This window comes from Rhinopithecus bieti, unplaced genomic scaffold (assembly GCF_001698545.2).
Source record: "Rhinopithecus bieti isolate Rb0 unplaced genomic scaffold, ASM169854v2 scaffold_6481, whole genome shotgun sequence".
In the NCBI taxonomy this organism is placed as follows: Eukaryota; Metazoa; Chordata; class Mammalia; order Primates; family Cercopithecidae; genus Rhinopithecus; species Rhinopithecus bieti.
In genome coordinates, this window is record NW_016805314.1 from 3920469 (window position 1) to 3939997 (window position 19529).

A 19529-nucleotide genomic window follows, 5' to 3' on the forward strand; every position below is an offset into this window, starting at 1 on the left:
ATCTAATTTGGATGGCAGTAACTGGCCCTGTTATCTACCATTTGGTCACAGAAGTCTTCAGTGTTGATTGCTGACTGAGAGTACAGGAGACACTGAGTTAGATTTTTTTCCTCAATATCTTTACACTATTCAAATCCCTCACTACCTATTTTCTCAGTTGTCGAATGCAGGTAACTTCTGCTCCACTACTTCACTTAGGATGGAAGAAGAGGAAGAAATATATCACGTACTTACTCAACAAACACCTTGAGAAAATACTAGGGAAGCCACTTACACTTCTAGGGATACAAAGATGAATACTAGAGGGTTCTTGTCCACAAAGATCTCAACATTTCACACTTAGGATACCAAAAAAAGCAGCCTATGATAGAAAAGAGAGCACTGAATTTTGAGACAGAACAAGGCAGATATCCTGACTTGATCACTTACACGTAATTAGTCTCTCCTTCATCATTGGAAATACAAGATTTTTGTGAAAGATAATGTGTATAAAGGCCCTAACAATGTGCTAGCCACATAAAAAGCAGTCAATAGATGATGTTTATTATTTTTGCAATGGATGAGTGTTAAAATAATAGATATGTAAAATGTAAAACGCTACAGAGCTTAATAGGGAATATTACTGGAGGAGGAGGAAGAGGCAGAGGAATAAGATGATTCTTCAATTGGACCTGAATGTGAAGAGTTTTGCTAGGCAAATAAATGCAGAAAAGTGCATCCCAGCAAGCACAGTGTAACAAAGCACAAAGGGAAAGAAATTAAAGTGTTTTGAAATGAACAAAATTGTTATAACACAGTTTGCTCGTGGGTATTAGTATCTATTCTGCAGTTATTATGTGGCAGGTACAAAATTCATCTTTACAAAAATCCCTGTGAGGTAGATAATGTACTCCCCATTTGACAAATCAGAAAACAGGGGTTTAGCAAGGAGAAGTAACTTGCACGGTAATACATGGATGCTATGGGGTACAGCCAAGGGAGCAATCCCAGTGCGTCTGATTCCAAAGGTTACGCTCTAGAAAAATCAAACTGGAGAGAATGGCAAAGACTTACAAAGTATGCCAAGGATCTGGTCATTTATTTAGGAAACAAAGGAGAAACATTAAAGCTGTACAGGCTTGACACATTCAAAGCTGTGTTTTCAAAAGTCGGTCTGCAAACGTGTGGGGGATGGGCTGGCACAGTTAACATCAGAAAGCAGCTAAAATACTCCTGCAATTGCTCGAGGCTGACTATGATGAAGGCAGTAGCACCAGGAATGGAGCGTGTCGGCCCTGAGACACCTCGGAGGCAGGACAGTGGTGGCAGGCATGAAAGGGGAAGCAGAAATGCCATGACTCCTGGGTTGGTGGCTTGGATGGTGCCATTAGCAGGCTTTGGGAATCCCATTTTCACTCGTGTGACGTTTGATGATGTCTGCATGTGAGACATCCAGTTGAACTTATGAACATGAAGTTCAAAAAATAAGTCTGGCCGAAGAAAAAGATTTGCAATTTAAAACCATCTGAATAGGTAAGAATAGATAGGTGCACAGGAAGAAGGGGAAGGCCGAGAAAACAGATGCACAAGCGCTAGAAGAGACTGGCCAACATTCGTTTATACTAAGCGTGGCCTGGCCGGCTTGAACCCCCACGGGAAACCTGGCTGGCCGTAATCCTGGCGCGGCACGGCCCCGGGGACCCCAGGCACCGCCGACAGCCGAGCGCCCCCACCCCGCCCCCACCCGCACCATGGCCCGGGCTTAGGCATCGTTGGGGACGCAAAGGACCCCCGCCCTGGCCCCCGGGCCTCGCGGCTGCGTCTGCTCACCGAGTCTAAGATCCAGCGGACACCAGGGCTGCAGGCCGCTACCGAGGCCCCGCAGCGCCACCATGATCCCCAGGCCACCGGCTCGCCGCCGCCGTGCTCAACTTTCAAAGCTCGCTCCCGCGCGCGCGCCGAGTCGTTCCTGCGGACCAATCACAACGTACAGAATTTCCCACCAGCCAATCACCGCACGGAGCCGTTTCCATTCGCTCAACCAATCACCTGCGTCGTCGGCCACACGCTCAGTGAACTGGGCGGGCCGAAAAGTGGAAGCCAAACAAGGCTCCAGCGGGTGACTTTTCCGCTAATTCGTTCCAGGAGCCAGGGCCTGAGTTAAACCCTAACAGCGTTTTCCCGCTTCGTTTTCTTTAGTGGGGAATCTAAAGGGTATCCGAGACAGGGTACTTCCGGTAGTAACTGTCACCTTTGCCCTCGTCAGGCGACATTTCGCGTGCGTGTCAAAGGGCTGCCTTTCGTGTCAGACAGCACTGGAACCGCGTAATATCCGAATGGGAAAGGCAGCCCAACGTGTATCGAGCTAAAGCAATAAGGGAAAAGTAGCCGAAAGCACTCCGAGAAGACGACTGCAGTTCTGTGGACTGCGCGGCACGCGTGGGCCGAGAGCCTGTCCCAGCGAAGTAACAGCTGCGGTGCCGACGGCGGGAGCGCCGGCCGCGCTCTCCCTGCGCATGCGCAGCGAGCTGTCCTCCTGGAGGCCGGGAGGCTCAGGAGCGGAGAACGGGGGTGCGCATGCGCGCCGCCGCTCCAGCGCATCCGGGCTGGAGCTCGCCCGCCCCCTCCCCCGCCCGAAGCCGCCGAAGCGCCTCGGTGGGTTGCAGCTCTCAGCGCTGCTCGGCGCTGGACCCCACCCGGCCCGCGGCCCGCGCAGGCCAAGCACACCTGGCCCTGTGCGGCTGCCCTCCCGCAGCATTGCACGGCCGACCCTCGCCCGCCCACTGCCACCGTCTGCTGGACTGGCTGGGACTGCGCTCGGCGCAGGGCACTGCTCCTCGTGCCATTGGCTGCTTCGGGCGCCGAGCCCGCAGCCGCCTACCTCCCCGGCCAGCTGGCCCCCTCCCCCGTGAGCCGGCTTGGTCGGTCGGCCGCCCCTGCCCGGCGCCAGCGGCTGAGCCAGGGCAAGCGCCGCGGCGGACCGAGCGCGCTCGCGGCGTAGGGCCCTCTGGCCTTCCTTACCTAGGGCAGCCCGCGGGCCCGTGCGCAGGGAGCGGTCCTTACCGAGACCCGGCCCCGCCCGGCGGTTGCCATGAAAAGCTTTTTTCTTTTTTTTTCGGCTTGGGCAGAGCGTGGAGGTGGAAATCCTTCTGAACGATCGGAGGGAGTGGGAAGCGGGCCGGAGCACAAGACGGAGGACCCCGGCAAGAGAGGAGAAATATTTCCTCTTCTACGACGGGGAGACTGTCTCCGGGAAGGTGAGCCTTGCCCTCAAGAACCCCAACAAGCGGCTGGAGCACCAGGGCATCAAAATCGAGTTCATCGGGCAGATCGGTGAGTCGACCCCGGGGACCCCGTCCCCCAGCGCCGACAGCCGGCCGGGGAGCAGGGTGATTCAGGGCCCAGCTCCGGCGAGGCCTGTCACAGTCGCTTGTCAACTGCAGTCTGAGGCCTGGGGTTCAGCTACAAGTCCCGCCCGTGGGCGACTCCCCCTGCGTTACTGTCCTCCTGCCAAAAGTGACAGCGCGCTGCCAGGGAGATGGGGACTGCGAAGGCGGGAGGAAGCACCCTGCTGTGCCTCGTGGGATGGGTGCCTTGCCTGTGGGTTCTCCCCATTGTCTCCAGCGTGCACTTGGCTTTGCTTCTTGTCCCCAGGATTTCTGAGTGAGGTGCTCTGGCCGTAGCCTGCAGGTGGGTTTGTTAGGGGGAGACCGCTCTGCCAATACTGGCTTTCCCATCGCCCGTCATCTGCAACTGCCAGACGCAAAGTGAGGCTGGTCCACCGAGCCCCACTTCCCGGCGCCCCCACCAACCCGTTTTTCTCTTTAGATGTGTTGTATGAGAGCTAACCAGTTCTCTCTTACCTCACCTCAGCCCTGAACTACCTATGCTTGTACATGTTTCCAGAAAGAAGACCCGTAATCTTCAGTCTACATCTGACTACCTAGCTGCGTTTCTTAGACTTCTTTATTAGAATGCGAGTTTTCAGTTACCACATTTTCTCTTTAAAGACAAAGAAACGGTGTTTCCAAAAACCACAAGGGATCAGAGTTTCTCAATGCTTTAAACATGATTATTAGTCATTAGAACTAGACAGCGGCAGGCACAGTGGCTAATGCCTGCAATCCCAGCATTTTGGGAGGCTGAAGTGGGAGGATTGCTTGAGGCCAGGAGTTGGAGACCAGCCTGGGCAATATAGCAAGACCTGTCTCTACCCCCGAAAAATTTTCCTAGTTAGCTGGGCTTGGTGGTGCATACCTGTAGTCCTAGCTCCTCGGGAGGCTAAGATGGGAGGATTGCTTGAAACCGGGAGTTCCAGGCAGCAGTGAGCTGTGATGACAGCACAGCACTCCAGCCTGGGTGACAACCAGCAAGACCCTGTCTCAAAAAAATAAACAAACAAATAAGAACTAGACAGTAAAAGGCAGTAATAGCAAAGTGATTTGGGGAGCTCCCAGTCAAGACTGGGTTGTCTCCAATTTTAAGCCTTATTTAGACTCTTGTGTATTATTAAAATGCGTGGGTACTTTTAAAGTAAGTGTTTTTGTGGTTAGGTTAGGAGTAGAATCACAATAAATACTCTGTGAGCTACACAGCTCTGGTAGAGAATCCATACCTAGACCACATGCTGCATGCATAACTCTGTTCTTAGAGACTTCCTTGGGGAATCTTTGTTAAACTCTCTCTCATATCCTGAGAGTTTAGCAAAGAATTTGCCCTCTCCTTTTCAGAGTCAGGAAACACTGAGACACAGGTAGGGGAAACCCTGGGAAAAGGAGGCCTTGTGGCCTGGCTCTTGGGTTCACTGCTCAGCCTCAAGCATTTTGCCTCTGGTATTTAAGAACATGAAATCAGGTTGAAGACTGACTGATCCTATAGGGAGCTCTTTGTTGTTACTTTAAAGCCAGAATATGAAAGACCTGTTAGTGTACCAGAAAAGGGGCTGAAGAGTGAGTTCCATGCCTGCTGCTTTCCTACTTCTGGGTTCAGTGGTGGGGTAGATGGCAAGGTTCCTCAGTAGCAGCACTGTGATGTCCGGCGTCATTTGTCACATTGTCCTAGATGTTTAGCAGCATTCCTAGCCTCTACTGAGCAGACAACCGTAGCATCCCCCACTCGTGACCACAGAAATGTCTTGAGATATTGCTATATATCCCCTGGAGGGTAAAATCATCTCTAATAAAGAACCCTGGGATAAACAGGATGAGTCCAAAGCATATTATGCTAAGCATAGTAACTAGTGGAGAAATCCTTGCCTACTGAGAAAGGGTATTTTTTAGTGGCAGTTTTAAAGTTATTGCATTGATTCTTTGGCTCCATAATAATAGTGTTGGCCGGGCGCGGTGGCTCAAGCCTGTAATCCCAGCACTTTGGGAGGCCGAGACGGGCGGATCACGAGGTCAGGAGATCGTAGACCATCCTGGCTAACACGGTGAAACCCCGTCTCTACTAAAAAAAAAAAAAAAATACTCCTCGGGAGGCTGAGGCAGGAGAATGGCGTAAATCCGGGAGGTGGAGCTTGCAGTGAGCTGAGATCTGGCCACTGCACTCCAGTCCGGGCGACAGAGTGAGACTCCCGCTCAAAAAAAAATAAAAATAAAAAATAATAGTGTTGACAGGCATGTTTAATCTGTGTCTACACCATCACTCCCAGGTGGTGGTACCTTGCCAGTATGTGAAAGATAATCCAGAATGTCTTCTGCCCCAGACAGTGTGAAATGAGCTGTTCTACGAATGGTGTCCAGGCCTTCCTCCGGTCTAAATGAAAGGGAGTTGAAGAAGCTGCTTGCTGTGCCTGCCCCACCTGATTTCTTGTCTAACTCCTTACTCCCGAGACATCCATCATCCCTGCTGAATTTTCTCAGAACCTTTTGTTGCTTCCACTGGTAACTCTTCCTGGGCCCTTGGGCACCCTGGGTTGAGGTGACCATGAGACTTTGGGGGAATTTAGCCACTCTCTGGGCCTCAGCTTTCTCAGCTATCAAGCAAGGAAAATAAAATCACTTGATGAGAATGTTGGGCATGCCAGGGGATCATGCATGACCCTTGTAGAGGGTTCCTTTATAAAATTATGGTAGTTGATGTAGTAAAATGTTTCCATTTCACAAATTGAGTTATCACTCACTGGCTTGCTGCTCTTCCTCCTATACCTGTTTTACCTGAATAAGATCGCCCTGTCTACTGATAGGGAGTGCATGTTTCAACCCTTTGCCTTAAATCTCTTACTTTGACCACATGGCCAGTCTCAGTTGGTGTTGTAGATGGAACCAATCCCAGCTTTGTGCTAAAGTATATTGTTCACGCACAATTATCCATGGTTACATAAGGGCGTGGAAATAGAATAACACAGAATGATGGACAATATGTTTCTTCTTATTTGGCTTTGGAATGTATTTCTTGATCAAGAACAAGGCATTAGAATAACCTTTGTAGTTCTATTTGATGTAAAAGGGAGTTTGTGTTCCTAAATGCACATATTGACAGGGAGTAAAGATGTACCAGTCTATTTGGAAGCACAGAGTGACTTTTCTTAGACTGTTACATTCCTCCTATTTTATCTTCCTGGTTCCCCGAAAGAAGCATGTTGTGAAGCATTTGTGTCATACACCTATGTCAGTCATTGTGAACTGAACTTGGGGCACCAGAGCAAGGCCAGTGAGTGAGTTTGCTGAAGTTGCGGTTATGTGGTTTTCTCCTTCATTGCATTCTGTGATTATGTGCGAAATGGGTGGAACTTCGGTCTGTTCTGAGGTCTGGCTGACAGGGTGGCATATGGCAGTAATCAGGTTGATAGCACTGAGCTCTGTCCCTCTTCCTTGTTAATTTGGAGGCAGGCAGGCAGAGGTGTCACTTTTATCCTGTCACTTGCTGTGGCAGTCTCATCTGTACCGATGACTTATTTTCTTTGTTTTTTATTTAAAATAATTTTTGAGACACGGTCTCACTCCATCACCCAGGGTAGAGTACAGTGCCATGATCACAGCTCACTGCAGCCTCAACCTCCTGGGCTTAAGCAATCCTCCCATCTCTGCCTCCCAAGTAGCTGAGACTACAGGTGCATGCCACCACACCCAGCTAATTTTTTAAATTTTATGTAGAGACAGGGTCTTTCGTTATTGCCCAGGCTGGTCTGGAACTCAAGCAATCCTCCTGCCTTGGCTTTACATACATGCTGCTGGGATTACATACATGAGTCACTGTGCTGAGCCCCATGAATTATATTCTGATGACTCCCAGACTGTTTCTTTGTCCTGACCCGACCTCTCTTCCGAGTTTCACACGTCTTTACAGCTGTCTGCTAGACATGTCCACTGGGATACCCCACAGGTGTCTCAGAAACACATGCAAACACAGACCCCTCTCTCTGCCTCTGCCCCAGCCACAGCCCCACTACTTCTCCTTTTCTCCCATTTCGGCCTATGTCGCCTGGGATCATTTAGCCTCAGAAATCTAGAAGTCATTTTGAAGTCTTGGCTTCTCCTCCCACACGTGCAGTTGGCTGCTAAGTTTTGACCTTCTCTGCTAGCTCTGCAGTATATCTCAAACCAGCGGTCTCCTCTCTATTCTCAATGCCACTGCCTTTTATTTTTTGTATGTAGCAGCTTCCTAACTGCTCTTCCTGCCTTTGTCTTCCTCCTCTTTCAGGTCATTTTCTGTGAGGATGAAGTTTCTTAAAGGCAGTTCTGTCGTTGTCAGTCCTTAAAATTCTTCTTGCCTCCCTATTGGTTAATGGGGGAAAGTATATCCAAATCCCTCCTGCTCTGGCCCTGCCTCTCTTTCCAGTCTTGTCTCCCCCTAGCCCTTCACTCCCACCACTTGTAGGTTCCAGAAACTATCCTTTTCTTCTAGAATCTTGGTATTTTCCCTTTGTATAGTAACATCTTTCTGCAAGATATAACCTTCCACGCAAGCTCTTACTCCTGCAAAGCCTAGCTAACATCACATCCATCAGAAAGTCTTCTCTGACTTCCCCAGGCTGACTTAAGTGCTTCCTCCACTGTTCTTCCAGAGGCCTCGTTAATACCTCTTTTCAAGCAGGGTATGACAAGGTTGCAACTTCTTTTTCAACTTGTCTGTCTTTCTTACTAATTTCTGAGCACCTGAGATCCAGGGACTGCCTTTAGCCCATCGTTAGTGCAATGGCTAGCACGTAGAAGCTGCCTAGTAAATATTTGCCGAATGGATATATTGGTCAGATCTAAGAATTTACAGAAACTATTCTTTGTTTTTTGTTTTTTTTTTCCCTCATCTCCTCCCAGATAAGCAAGAGTTATTTTAATGAAAAAAAGACAGAATTCAGGTTTGCTTTGGTGGTTGAGCGGCTGAGCTTCCTGCCTTGGTTACGGAGGAGGCACTGATGAGCAACATGTAGCTGTCCATCAAGGCCACTCAGAACTCGGTGACTCACCAGCTGGCGTGTCCCCACTGGGGCTGCATCCTCACTGGGGGAACAAGGATAAGGAAGCCAATGTCAGTTTACCTGCCTTTACATCTTTCTTTCCGCACACTCTCCTGTGCCAAGTTGAAACTGATTTCCCCTTGCATGTAAGAACGTGGTTGTCAGACCTCTGGTCCATTTGGTCCTGCATCACTGCTCAGATGCGGCAGTTTGAACATTGCCCCCTGAGACTGTAAGACCTTATTTATTCCCTTATGTGGTGGACGTTTTTCTGTAATCCTCTGCAAGTTGTTGAGCCACACTGGGATGCTTCCTGTGCCTAGGACACTTCTCCAGTGGCTTGGTCTGTGTTCTCACAGTGGCAGCAAACATGGTGAGGGCATCTCTCAGGTCAGGCCCATGGGATAGAAAGGTCTAAGACTAGTCACCCTAATGGCCCACGGTTTTAGAAAGATGCAGTAGTCTGTGAAGATCGCTGCAAGGAAAAGCTGTAATTGTGAGAAGAAGAGACCACTGTTGAGCTGGAATCCTTTGGGGAGCACCGGTGAAGGTTAGAAAGCAGACCTGGGCCGCCTTGGAGACTAATGGGGTTAAATAAACCAAACGTAATTAGAAGGTCAGACATGGCGGAGGAGGGCAGACAGGAACATCCTTGTACTCCAAAGCCAACAGACATCATCTGGATTTTGTTTTTTTTAAGGTTTTAATAAGCCCATTAATACCAATCAAGCCTATACTTTTAAAAACTCCAGGGGCTTTCTGTGTTTTAATTCATTAGCCCTTGAAACACTAAAGTAAAGGCACGTTAAGATGAGGAGGGTTGATTCTGGCCTCCTTGACAAGCTGCTGGTGGGACTGGAGCAGAGCTGTGCCTGGCAACGTGTGGGCCGCCCAGAGGTGCCAGCGCTTGCAGGTTTCACAGGGTTGGCAGACAGGAGTAGGGTGTGGCAAGCACGAATCCTGACAGTGACCAGCCAGCAGACAGTGGCTGGGAGGGTCAGATGGAGAGAAGGCTCTTTGGAGGGCTTTTTTTTTTTTTTTTTTTTTTTGAGATAGAATCTTGCTCTGTCGCCCAGGCTAGAGTGCAGTGGCACATTCTCAGCTCACCGCAACCTCCGCCTCCCAGATTCAAGCGATTCTCCTGCCTCAACCTCCTGAGTAGCTGGGATTACAGACGCCCATCCCCGCATCTGGCTAATTTGTGTATTTTTAGTAGTGACAGGGTTTCACCATCTTGGCCAGGCTGGTCTCAATCCTGACCTCATTATCCACCTGCCTTGGCCTCCCAAAGTGCTGGGATTACAGGCATGAGCCACTAAGCCTGGTCTTTGGAGGTCTTTTTACGCTTTGCTGACTTAGGTTTCTTCCAAAACTGCACGAGGCCTAGACTAAACATGGCCTCAGCGAAGCAGCAAAGCTCAGGGCAGCTGTCATGAGTTACCTGTGATGCAAAGCTGGCTCCGTTTCCTTCCAGAATGGCAAATTCACTTCTCAACTGTTGGTGGCAAGTTTCACCATGAAAACATCCTGAGTACAGAAGTTATTTCCTCCTGTTGGACTGAGAGGGAAACCAAAGACAGGATAGTTATCTTAACCAAAAACTTAACTCAGTTCCTACTTCTAGCCTGACACGTCTGATCTCTGAGGACTGCTGGTTGGGAAGAATGAAAGATGATTTATGGTTGCTTCTGTGGGATGGAATAGAGGCTATTTACAGTCTCTTCAGGGCCCAGACCTCTTGTGAGAACAGCCTTGGATATTTGATTTAATTTATGCAAGAGGAAACCAAACTTTCTGGCAAATAGGAAGCACCGCTGTGTCTGCCCCTTTGCCCCACAGTGTTTGCAGAAGTATTGCAGATGGCTTATAAAGGACAGATTTAAAAGGCTGGGCCAGCCCTGCTCTGACTGCACACTGACCACTCTTCCATGACATTCGATGTCAGAGCTGATATGAATGTGTGTCCAGGAGGAAGGGCACTAGGGAGAACATGATGCTATGCAGGGAATGACTTCTCCTGCTCCGGGTCCCCTGCAGGGGCCGGGGGAACCTTCTGCACTGTTGCTGGGCTCCACGATGCTGGCAGCCTGAGTGCTCTCTATGCCTTCTCTGTTTTGTTTATTTCTGATGTTGCCTTTGGGCTATGTGATCACATTTGTGTATTTTTCCATCCTTTTCTTCTCCGCTTCCTCTTGACTCTGGACCATTGATTCTGGACATTGGGACCTTGCTCTGCCTGCTTCTGTCCCCTGAAACTATGGCCAGAATCTAGTACTTAGAAACTGAGATACCAGGTTCCCAAGTCAAGGTTTCGGTTTCCACGTGGACGCCAACACCATCAACCAGGACTCATGCAGCCACAGTGAGCAGAGGAGTCCCTGTCCCTGGGGCTGGCCGCGGCTCCGCTTCCACCTGTTGTGCACTTCTGACTTTTACTGGGGGGCACAATTACTGGATTGCTCACTTTCCACCCATAGTTTGGAACTGCCATCTCCTACTCTGATGCTTTGTGGATTATCACTCACTAACCAGAATGCTGCCTACTATTGAAACCACGAGTGTTTGGAAGGGAAGGTCATTGTTTGTAATAAAAGACTGTGGCTGATTGTAGTTACACGGGAAGTCAGCCACAAGCCACAGCCACACAATACATTGTGAATTCATACAGAATTGTCATCACTAGTGTGGGATCCCACAGACTCCAATCTATGGACTTGCCTCATCCTCCCCAAGCAGCAAACAACAGAGGCAATGAGTGTGCTCTGCCTGCTCTGTGTTCCCAATTCATCTGCCCTGCTGCAAGTTGCAGTCTAGCGTGGGACTTGAACACAGAATCCTTGAGTGGTGGTGGCTTGAACTGTAATGTGGCCATGCGTAGCCACAGTCAATATTAAGAGCTTACCTCGGCCGGGCACGGTAGCTCACGCCTATAATCCCAGCACTTTGGGAGGCCAAGGCAGGCAGATCACGAGGTGAGGAGAACGAGACCATCCTGGCTAACACGGTGAAACCCCGTCTTACTAAAAATACAGAAAAATTAGCTGGACCTGGTGGCGTGTCAGCTGAGACTGACTCCAGGCCAGTCAGTCTCAGCTACTTGGGAGGCTGAGGCAGGAGAATTGCTTGAACCCAGGAGGCGGAGGTTGCAGTGAGTCGAGATCATGCTACTGCACTCCAGCCTGGGCGACAGAGCGAGACTCTGTCTCAAAAAACAAACAAAACAAAGCTCACTTCTGCAGGGCCAGGTTCTAGGAAGCACCAGGGAGCTGGGGATGTGGGCCTTACCTTTAAAGGGCCTGCAGTCCAAAGTGGGAGTGGGGGAGACCATGTATATAGCAAAACTTAAATAGAATATAAGCAAACATAAAATAATATAGGACAAATGGGTGGCATGAACTTATCATCGACAAATACCAGAACTATTTCCTGAAGAGGATAAATTTAGAGCAATGCTTCTCAAAGTGTGGTAGCAGCAGTCCTGGGGAGCTTATTAGAAATGTCAGTTCTCAGGCCCCACCCCAGACCCCTGAATCAGAAACACTAGGGTGGGACCCAGCGATCCGTGTGCTAACCAGCCCTCTCAGTGGCTCTGGTGCACACTGAAGTTTGACACTCCCTGATTTCAGTGGAGGGAATAACATGAAAATGTCCATGTTTGGCCACATGCCTGCCTTTTGGAGTAATAACAGCAGCTAGTAATGATGTTTCTGGGTGTTTGCTGTGTACTAGATACTGTTCTAAGTCTTTTACCTGTATCACCCTTGCTACTTCACACAGAGCCTTGTGAAGTAGGTTGTGTCATGACCACATTATACCAGCTGATAGAAATAGACGCAGTCTAGAAGGAGACCTGCTCTAGTCTCAGCTCTGCACCAACTCTGCGACTCCAGACCAGTCGGTTAACCATGTACCTGGGTTTCCATCATTTTCAATTGGGGTGATAAGACCTGTCTTAGCTGTCTCAGAAGATTTTTATTATAAGGATGATATGATTAAATAGCTATGTCCTTTCAGAAGTTGGAAGTGTTAAATGCTGTTTAAAGAAGCGTGGCATTTCTTATATTGGCTCCCATGACTTGTCCCTTATTAAAGATGGTGTCCAGGTGTCTTGGAGCAGGATTATTTTGGGTTCCTTTCCTGCCACAGGATTTCACTATGTAAGACAGAAGAGCCTTTGGAGAAGAAGGAGAGAGTGAAAGAGCAGAGGTCAAGGAAACAAAGCTAGAAGGGGTCTGTTCTACAGGGAGATCCTTCCGAAAAGCGATGCCTCCAACCCAGAGCCCCCTTACTTAGCCCGGCGTAGCTCAGGGTCTGATAAAGAAGGGCATTGCTCTCTCTCACCAGAACTCTACTACGATCGTGGGAACCACCATGAATTTGTGTCCCTGGTGAAGGACCTGGCCCGGCCTGGAGAGATCACCCAGTCGCAGGCCTTCGACTTTGAATTTACCCACGTGGAGAAGCCGTATGAGTCCTACACGGGGCAGAATGTGAAGCTACGGTAAGTTATGTCTGCTGGTTCCCCACTGTGCCCTAGAACCTGCCCCATGTGGACGAGGACCTGTGGCTGTTCCTTCACAGGGATCCTGAGGAGGAGGAGTGTTGTGAGCTGTAGCGTGCTGGTAAACCATTAACTGTGGGCCTTCTAGGAGGAAAGTGCCCTAGTTTGTAGCATGTGTCAGTTTCTGTAGTGTAAGTAGCCCCACCGCGGCCAACTTCAAGCTGCCTAATGTTCCTAAAGGTAGAAGTAGGGGAGATGTGCTGTCGCATCATCTGGAGACTCATGCCCTCAAGAGCAGAGAGTATTGTAAAGGGCCGGAAAATAGGAAGTGATGAGATTTTAGCATGTCTTACCTTTGTTTTTAATAGGACTCATCTAGTTGTGAGTTTACATAATTTAAATTTAAATAATTGCTGTGTTTAACAGCCAGCTCATAAAATTTCTGAAAGTTCAACAGTCAGCCAGCCCCAGCACACTCCTGCTGGCTGGGTGTCGGGAGATCCTGACCTGCTGTCCAGCTCTGCCACACAGCTGCCGTGTGATCTTGAGCTCTGTAACTCAGCTTTCTCACTTCAAAAGTGGGTAATAGATTTAGATTCTCATTCTAGATGTCCTCTTCTTTTGGGGGTCATAAGACAATAAAATTCTTAAAATGTTGACACATAGGTACACGAATTGTTTTTACTGTTACAGTGTTGGAAACTCTGAGAATAGGGACTGATGCCGAGGTCTCTTGGGTGAAAAAAATCCACAGCAGATATAGACTGTTAGGTGTAACCTTGAGGCTATGTGATGCTACTGGGATAGAGCAGTCCCCCCTGTCGCTCTGAACACCTGATTCCAGGTCTTGATACCATCTCATAAGATCAGCTTGTCTCCTCACCCGAGGACCTGAGTTTAGGATGGTACACACCACAGCAAGATCTTTAACTTCTTTTCTTTCTCTATCCTCCCTTCTTGCATCAGAAGAGTAAAGGCTCTTTTTAAATCTTTGCAGAGGTGGTGGCTCGCGCCTGTAATCCTGGCACTTCAGCCAGGAATTCGATACCAGCCTGGGCAACATATTGAGACCCCATCTCTACCAGACAAAAATTTTTTTTAATTTTTTTAAAAGAAAAACGTCTTTGCAGAGGGATGTAAGGCTGACATTACACCCAGTAAAGACAGGGTTTCATAATTGCACCCAGAGAATGCAGCAACAGCGAGGATTGTCTAGTCATCATTTAAGTTTGACCAAGGGATTTATTATTTAATTTTTTTTTCTTTTGCAGTCGATTTGTCTTAAGTGTTTGTACGGCAGAAAGAAAGGTGTTGAAAACAGTACAGTGGTGCCTTGAAAAATTAAACAGAATTACCACATGATCTAGCAATTCCACTTTTGGATCCACTTCTGGATCCAAAAAATGGAAAACAAGATCTCGAACGGATGTTTGTACACCCATATTCACAGCAGCATTATTCACAACCACCAAAAGGTAGAAACAACCCAGATGTCCCTCAGTGGGTGAATGGGTAAAGGAAATGTGTTTCGTCCATGCGGTGGACTATTATACAGCCTTCAAAAGGAAGGACATTCTGTCCTATGCTACACCATGGGTGAACCAAAAGGACATTATGCTATGGAAACAAGCCAGTCACAAAAGGACAAATACCGTCTGATTCTATGTCTATGAGGTACCCAGAGCAGTCAAATTCATAGAGACCGAAAGTAGAAAGGTAGAGGCCCAGGGCTGAGGGGAGGAGGAAATGGGGTTTGGTGTTTAATGAGTGGAGTTTCGGGGGTGGAAGGTGGAAAAGTTCTGGAGACCGATGGTGATGTTTGCACAACAATATGAATATCGTTAATGCCACTGAACTGTCTAATTAAAAGTTGTTAAAGTGGTAAATTTTATGTTATGTGTATTTTGCCACAATCAAATAGAAGCGTTGACATCCAAATCATGTGAAGACTTTAGGATTCATGTTGTGAAAGAGAGGAGATAAAGATGGGAAAATTAGTTGAGGACGGTTTAAAGATGTAACTTCCAGATGAAAAGCTTTTTCTTATTACACAGGCAGAGGGAAAACATGAAGAGATTATTGTGGACTTCTTTTTTGTCTTTAGGCAGGGAAAAGGTTATTTTGGAAGATTAGAGTCCATATATAGCATTTGGTGGATGGGAAAAGTCTAGAGACAAAACTCTCAGAAGGCTATTGTGAGGTCCTCAGAGGATGATTTTGGTGGCTGTAATGGGAACAGAGAGAAAGTGAGGAATGTGATAGACACCAGCAGAGATTACCAGTGAGTGGAGGCATGCAGAGGGAGACAGAGGGCTATCAGGAGGAAGAAATGATCTGGAGATAGGGTGATTCATCCAGCTCTAGAGGGCAGGCTGAAGTACTGGCAAAACAGAGAAAGCATAAAAGTTTACCAGACAATTGGAAGTGCAAACCTGGCGCTAAGGACAGAGGGGACACTTAGAAATGTGCGTTCAGGACTGATCCGCTCCGAGGTCATAACTGATATGTTTTTGAAGAAAGGGAGCGCAGGGAGAGGAGAACCAGGACACACTGGAGGATGGCAGGAGGAGGAGAGGGGGTGCATCAGGGCAGCGCCCCTGCGGAACCACGGGAAGAGTGTTTCAGGCAAGACATATTTCATAGGACGCAGAATCAAGGGCTGCTGGATTTGGCACCTGGGAGGCCATGGGTTACTGACTCGAGGTGAGCGGTTTCTGTTGGGTGGTGGAGACAGAAGCAAGGGGTTAGGAGGAGTGGTTCGTGGAGAAGCCTCAGCCGCTGGTGCAGAACCTGCCTTGTGACAGTTGTCTCTGAAGAAAGAAAGGGGAAGTATGGTAGGTCAAGAGGGTAAGGCCTGGAGAGGGTTCTTGGGATTGGTGACTTTGGAAACCAATTTTTTCAATCAGCTCAGAGGATAAAACCTTTAGCTAGAGGGAGATTGATGATCTTGGGGAAATCAGAATATGTAGAAGGATCCAGATGCTGGACCAAGGCTTCCACATTAGAAAATCATGTGGGAAGCTTTTCAAAATGCGAATGCCTGTGTCCCTTTCCAGGGCAATCACATATCAGGTGTGCCCAGGCAACAGGATTCTTCAAGCTGTCCTTTCCAGATTTCACTGTGCATCCATATGGAGGGGTCTTGTGACGGAGTGGGGAGGAGAGGTCTTGAGAGGGAGAGGTGCTGTTGGAGAGAGGATTGGTGAAGATGCACAGACATGTTTAGGCCCTAAGTGAGGAACAAAGCAGAGAAAGGAGCACATTGTAAGCCTTGACTGGGAAGGCCTTCATATTCTTAGTGGAGTAAAAGTCAGTGTCTTCCCAGACAGCGGGATGGGGAGTCTCGGGAGCCTGAGCAGTTAGAGGAGGGCTAGGGACAGATGTCTTAGGCAGTGTGATGGAGGGTACTGAGGTGAACCGAAAGGATCCCCAAGCAGCAGCCAGTGCCACACAGCGGATAGTAGCCGAAATGTGTAGTTGGTCTGGTTAGGATATCTTTATAACTTTATCTGGTAATGCTTGACAGGTGGTGGGGATTATCTAAGCTTTATTTAAAAGAAAATACAATTTATTACATTACATTAGATTAGATTAAAATAATGTTTTATGGAGAAGGAAATACAACTAAAGAGCTCTTCCTCGTTGAGTGTTAGCACAGGTGCTGGGAATGACAGTGCTGCACTGGCGGGCCGCAGAGGGCAGCTTGTTAAACCCTTCAGGACTGCGTCTCTGTCTTCTCTCTCATCCCCTCCACAGCAACGTCCTCCCCCAGGATCCTAGGTTCAGCCAGAGACTTGTTATCCAACAGACCAGGTCCTCTCTGCTTCTATTGCATATAAAGTTTGCTTTTCTGGAATGCCCTTTTCTCCCTCCACACAGCACTGGATCACACATCTCAATTAGCCCTCTCCATGTGTTCCCATCTCTCTGTTTGCCCATCTGCCCTCTGAACTGTGAGCTTCCCATCAGACTGTATCTTATTCATCCTGTGCTTAGCCCAGTGCTTAGCTCAATCAGTGTTTGTGGAATGAATAGCTGACTTAATTTCTCTCTTTCCTAGTCCCCTCTTTTAATTTAAAAAAGGTTTATTGGGACACTTTACAAAGGTTTGTTGATTGAATATTGTTCAGTGAACAAACAGGCAAAGATAAAAGTACGAGACAGACTCCTTTGCCCCAAAAACCAGGAGTTAGATGATGAAATAAAACCTGTACACAAACACATCGTCAGTAGTGGTAAGGGCCATGAAAGGCCCAAGAATAGCCAGTGATTGGGGTACAAGGCAGAGAAATCACTTTCCCTTACAGCAAGATTCTTGACCTGGGGACATGAGCTCCATAAAGGGATTTGGGGGAAGGGTCTTTGAACTCCCTAGAATTGTGGTTGAAAAGTTCTCTGTATAGGTACATATGTGTAGCTTTCCCTGGAAGAGGGTCTGTAACTTCTTAAAGGGATACAAAGCCCTCGAGGGTTAAGAACCTTTGTACAGGCTTCTCTCAAGTGGGCCAATTTGGTACCTATATCAGGTAGCATCTGGAGAATGGGAGTGTTTATTCCTGACAGTTCCGTCTCCTACAGCTATTTCCTTCGAGCTACCATCAGCCGCCGCCTCAATGATGTTGTCAAAGAGATGGACATTGTAGTTCACACACTCAGCACATACCCGGAGCTGAACTCTTCCATCAAGATGGAGGTTGGGATCGAGGACTGTCTGCACATTGAATTTGAGTACAATAAATCCAAGTAAGTGTCTCAGTGCCAAGGTTGTGAAATGATTATTTAAGGAGGTTGAGATGGGACTTGATCCAAATGCAAACTGATGGCACTCCGTGACTCAACTGCTTGGTGGTGGCATGCGGTGGGGGAAGACTGTGGGGGCAATCCAGTGAGTGTATATGGCAGGCTGGCTGCAGCTAGACCGACCACGACGTAAACACTTCATTTACCTAAACTAAACTATATTCAACTAAGGTGGTGTATTTAAGTCAAACATCCTGTGATGCCTCTCAAAGTCAAGCTAAACTAACTTGAGGTTATTTGTTTTGGAATTCTAGCTTCAGCTATTTCCTGCTACTGATAAGAACAATTCAGAATACCATTCCATTATCATGTGTTCCCTCCATCTATGTCTTCAGAAATCAAAGCGAGGAAACCAAAGTTTGGCCATGATTTGCTGCTTCCTCCCTGAACTAAAATGGATTGTAGCAAAGAATATTGGATTTTTTTTTTCAAGATGGGGTCTTGCTTTGTCACCCAGCCTGGGATGCAGTGGCACAGTCATGGCTTACTGCAGCCTTGACCTCCTGGACTCATGCATTTCTCCCACCTCCGCCCTTACAAGTAGCTAGGAGCACAGACATGCACCACCACACCCAGCTAATTTGTGTCCGTGTGTGTGTGTGTGTGTGTGTGTGTGTAGATCTAAGGTTTTGTAATGTTTCCCAGGCTGGTCTTGAACTACTGAACTTAAGTGATCTGCCTGCCTTGGCTTCCCAAAGTGCTGGGACTACAGGCATGAGCCACCATGCCCAGCCCTGATGTATTTTTTATAAAGGTCTTATAATCATGAGGTCTTATAATCATGATATAATCTTATATCTTATAAATCTTTATAATCTTATAAAGGTCTTATAGTCATGATATAATCTTATATCATGAGGTCAGGAGATTGAGACCATCCTGGCTAACATGGTGAAACCCCGTCTCTACTAAAAAAATACAAACAAAATTAGCCGGGCGTGGCGGGCGCCTGTAGTCCCAGCTACTCGGGAGGCTGAGGCAGGAGAATGGCATGAACCCGGGAGGCAGAGCTCGCAGTGAGCCGAGATGGCACCACTGCACTCCAGCCTGGGTGACAGAACGAGACTCCATCTCAAACAAAACACAACAAAAGCCACAAAGTTTCTAAGTAGGATTTTCATTGTGGCATCCCCTGGATCCACTGTCATCCGGAGGCTGGGAGCAGTGGGAGCTGCACCAGGTGGCTCACCTTTGAAGTGTCAGGAACAGAACTTTTTTTTTTTTTTTTGAGACGGAGTCTGGCTCTGTCGCCCAGGCTGGAGTGCAGTGGCAGATCTCAGCTCACTGCAAACTCCGCCTCCCAGGTTCATGCCATTCTCCTGCCTCAGCCTCCCGAGTAGCTGGGACTACAGGCGCCCGCCACCTCGCCCGGCTAGTTTTTTGTATTTTTAGTAGAGACGGGGTTTCACCGTGTTAGGCAGGATGGTCTCAATCTCCTGACCTCGTGATCCACCCGTCTCGGCCTCCCAAAGTGCTGGGATTACAGGCTTGAGCCACCGCGCCCGGCCGGTTTCTCTTTTTCTTTCTTGCATTCCTTTTTCTTTGGCAAATTAAATATAATTGAATAGGCCAGGCATGGTGGTTCATGCCTGTAATCCCAGCACTTTGGGAGACCAAGGCAGTAGGATTGCTTGAGGCCAGGAGTAGTTCAGGACTAAGCTGGCCAACATAGGGAGCCTCTGTTTCTAGAAGAAAAAAAAAATTGTTTGAATAGCTAGTCACACAGTTCAAAAGTCAAAATAATATTATAAAAAGGTAAATGTGGAGGAATTTCTCTCCCAACTCTGGTGCTGTCCTTCCCATTCTGTCCCTCTACCCCTCCACCTGCTCGTGGGGAACCACTTTATCAGT

The 19529-nt window shown here is 48.1% G+C and overlaps 2 protein-coding genes across 3 annotated transcripts in view; one reads left to right on the forward strand and one right to left on the reverse strand.

Moving 5' to 3' along the window:
• NCAPD3 (non-SMC condensin II complex subunit D3) overlaps positions 1–2801 on the reverse strand; it is a 67432-nt gene extending 64631 nt beyond the window's left edge. The window contains exons 1-2 of one of the 2 annotated variants that reach the window (XM_017872168.1): positions 2231–2801; positions 1810–1948 (exon numbers count right to left, since the gene is read on the reverse strand). In XM_017872168.1, coding sequence (XP_017727657.1) covers positions 1810–1873 — 64 coding nt within the window. In that variant the 5' untranslated portion in view covers positions 1874–1948; positions 2231–2801. Of the gene's footprint in view, positions 1–1809 lie in introns of both variants that reach the window. The other variant, XM_017872167.1, reaches the window with a different exon arrangement.
• VPS26B (VPS26 retromer complex component B) overlaps positions 1872–19529 on the forward strand; it is a 22149-nt gene continuing 4491 nt past the window's right edge. Inside the window, exons 1-6 of the mRNA XM_017872133.1 lie at positions 1872–2098; positions 2246–2304; positions 2397–2942; positions 3079–3312; positions 12722–12878; positions 17457–17621. Of these exons, the coding sequence (XP_017727622.1) occupies positions 1872–2098; positions 2246–2304; positions 2397–2942; positions 3079–3312; positions 12722–12878; positions 17457–17621 (1388 nt within the window). The remainder of the gene's footprint in view (positions 2099–2245; positions 2305–2396; positions 2943–3078; positions 3313–12721; positions 12879–17456; positions 17622–19529) is intronic.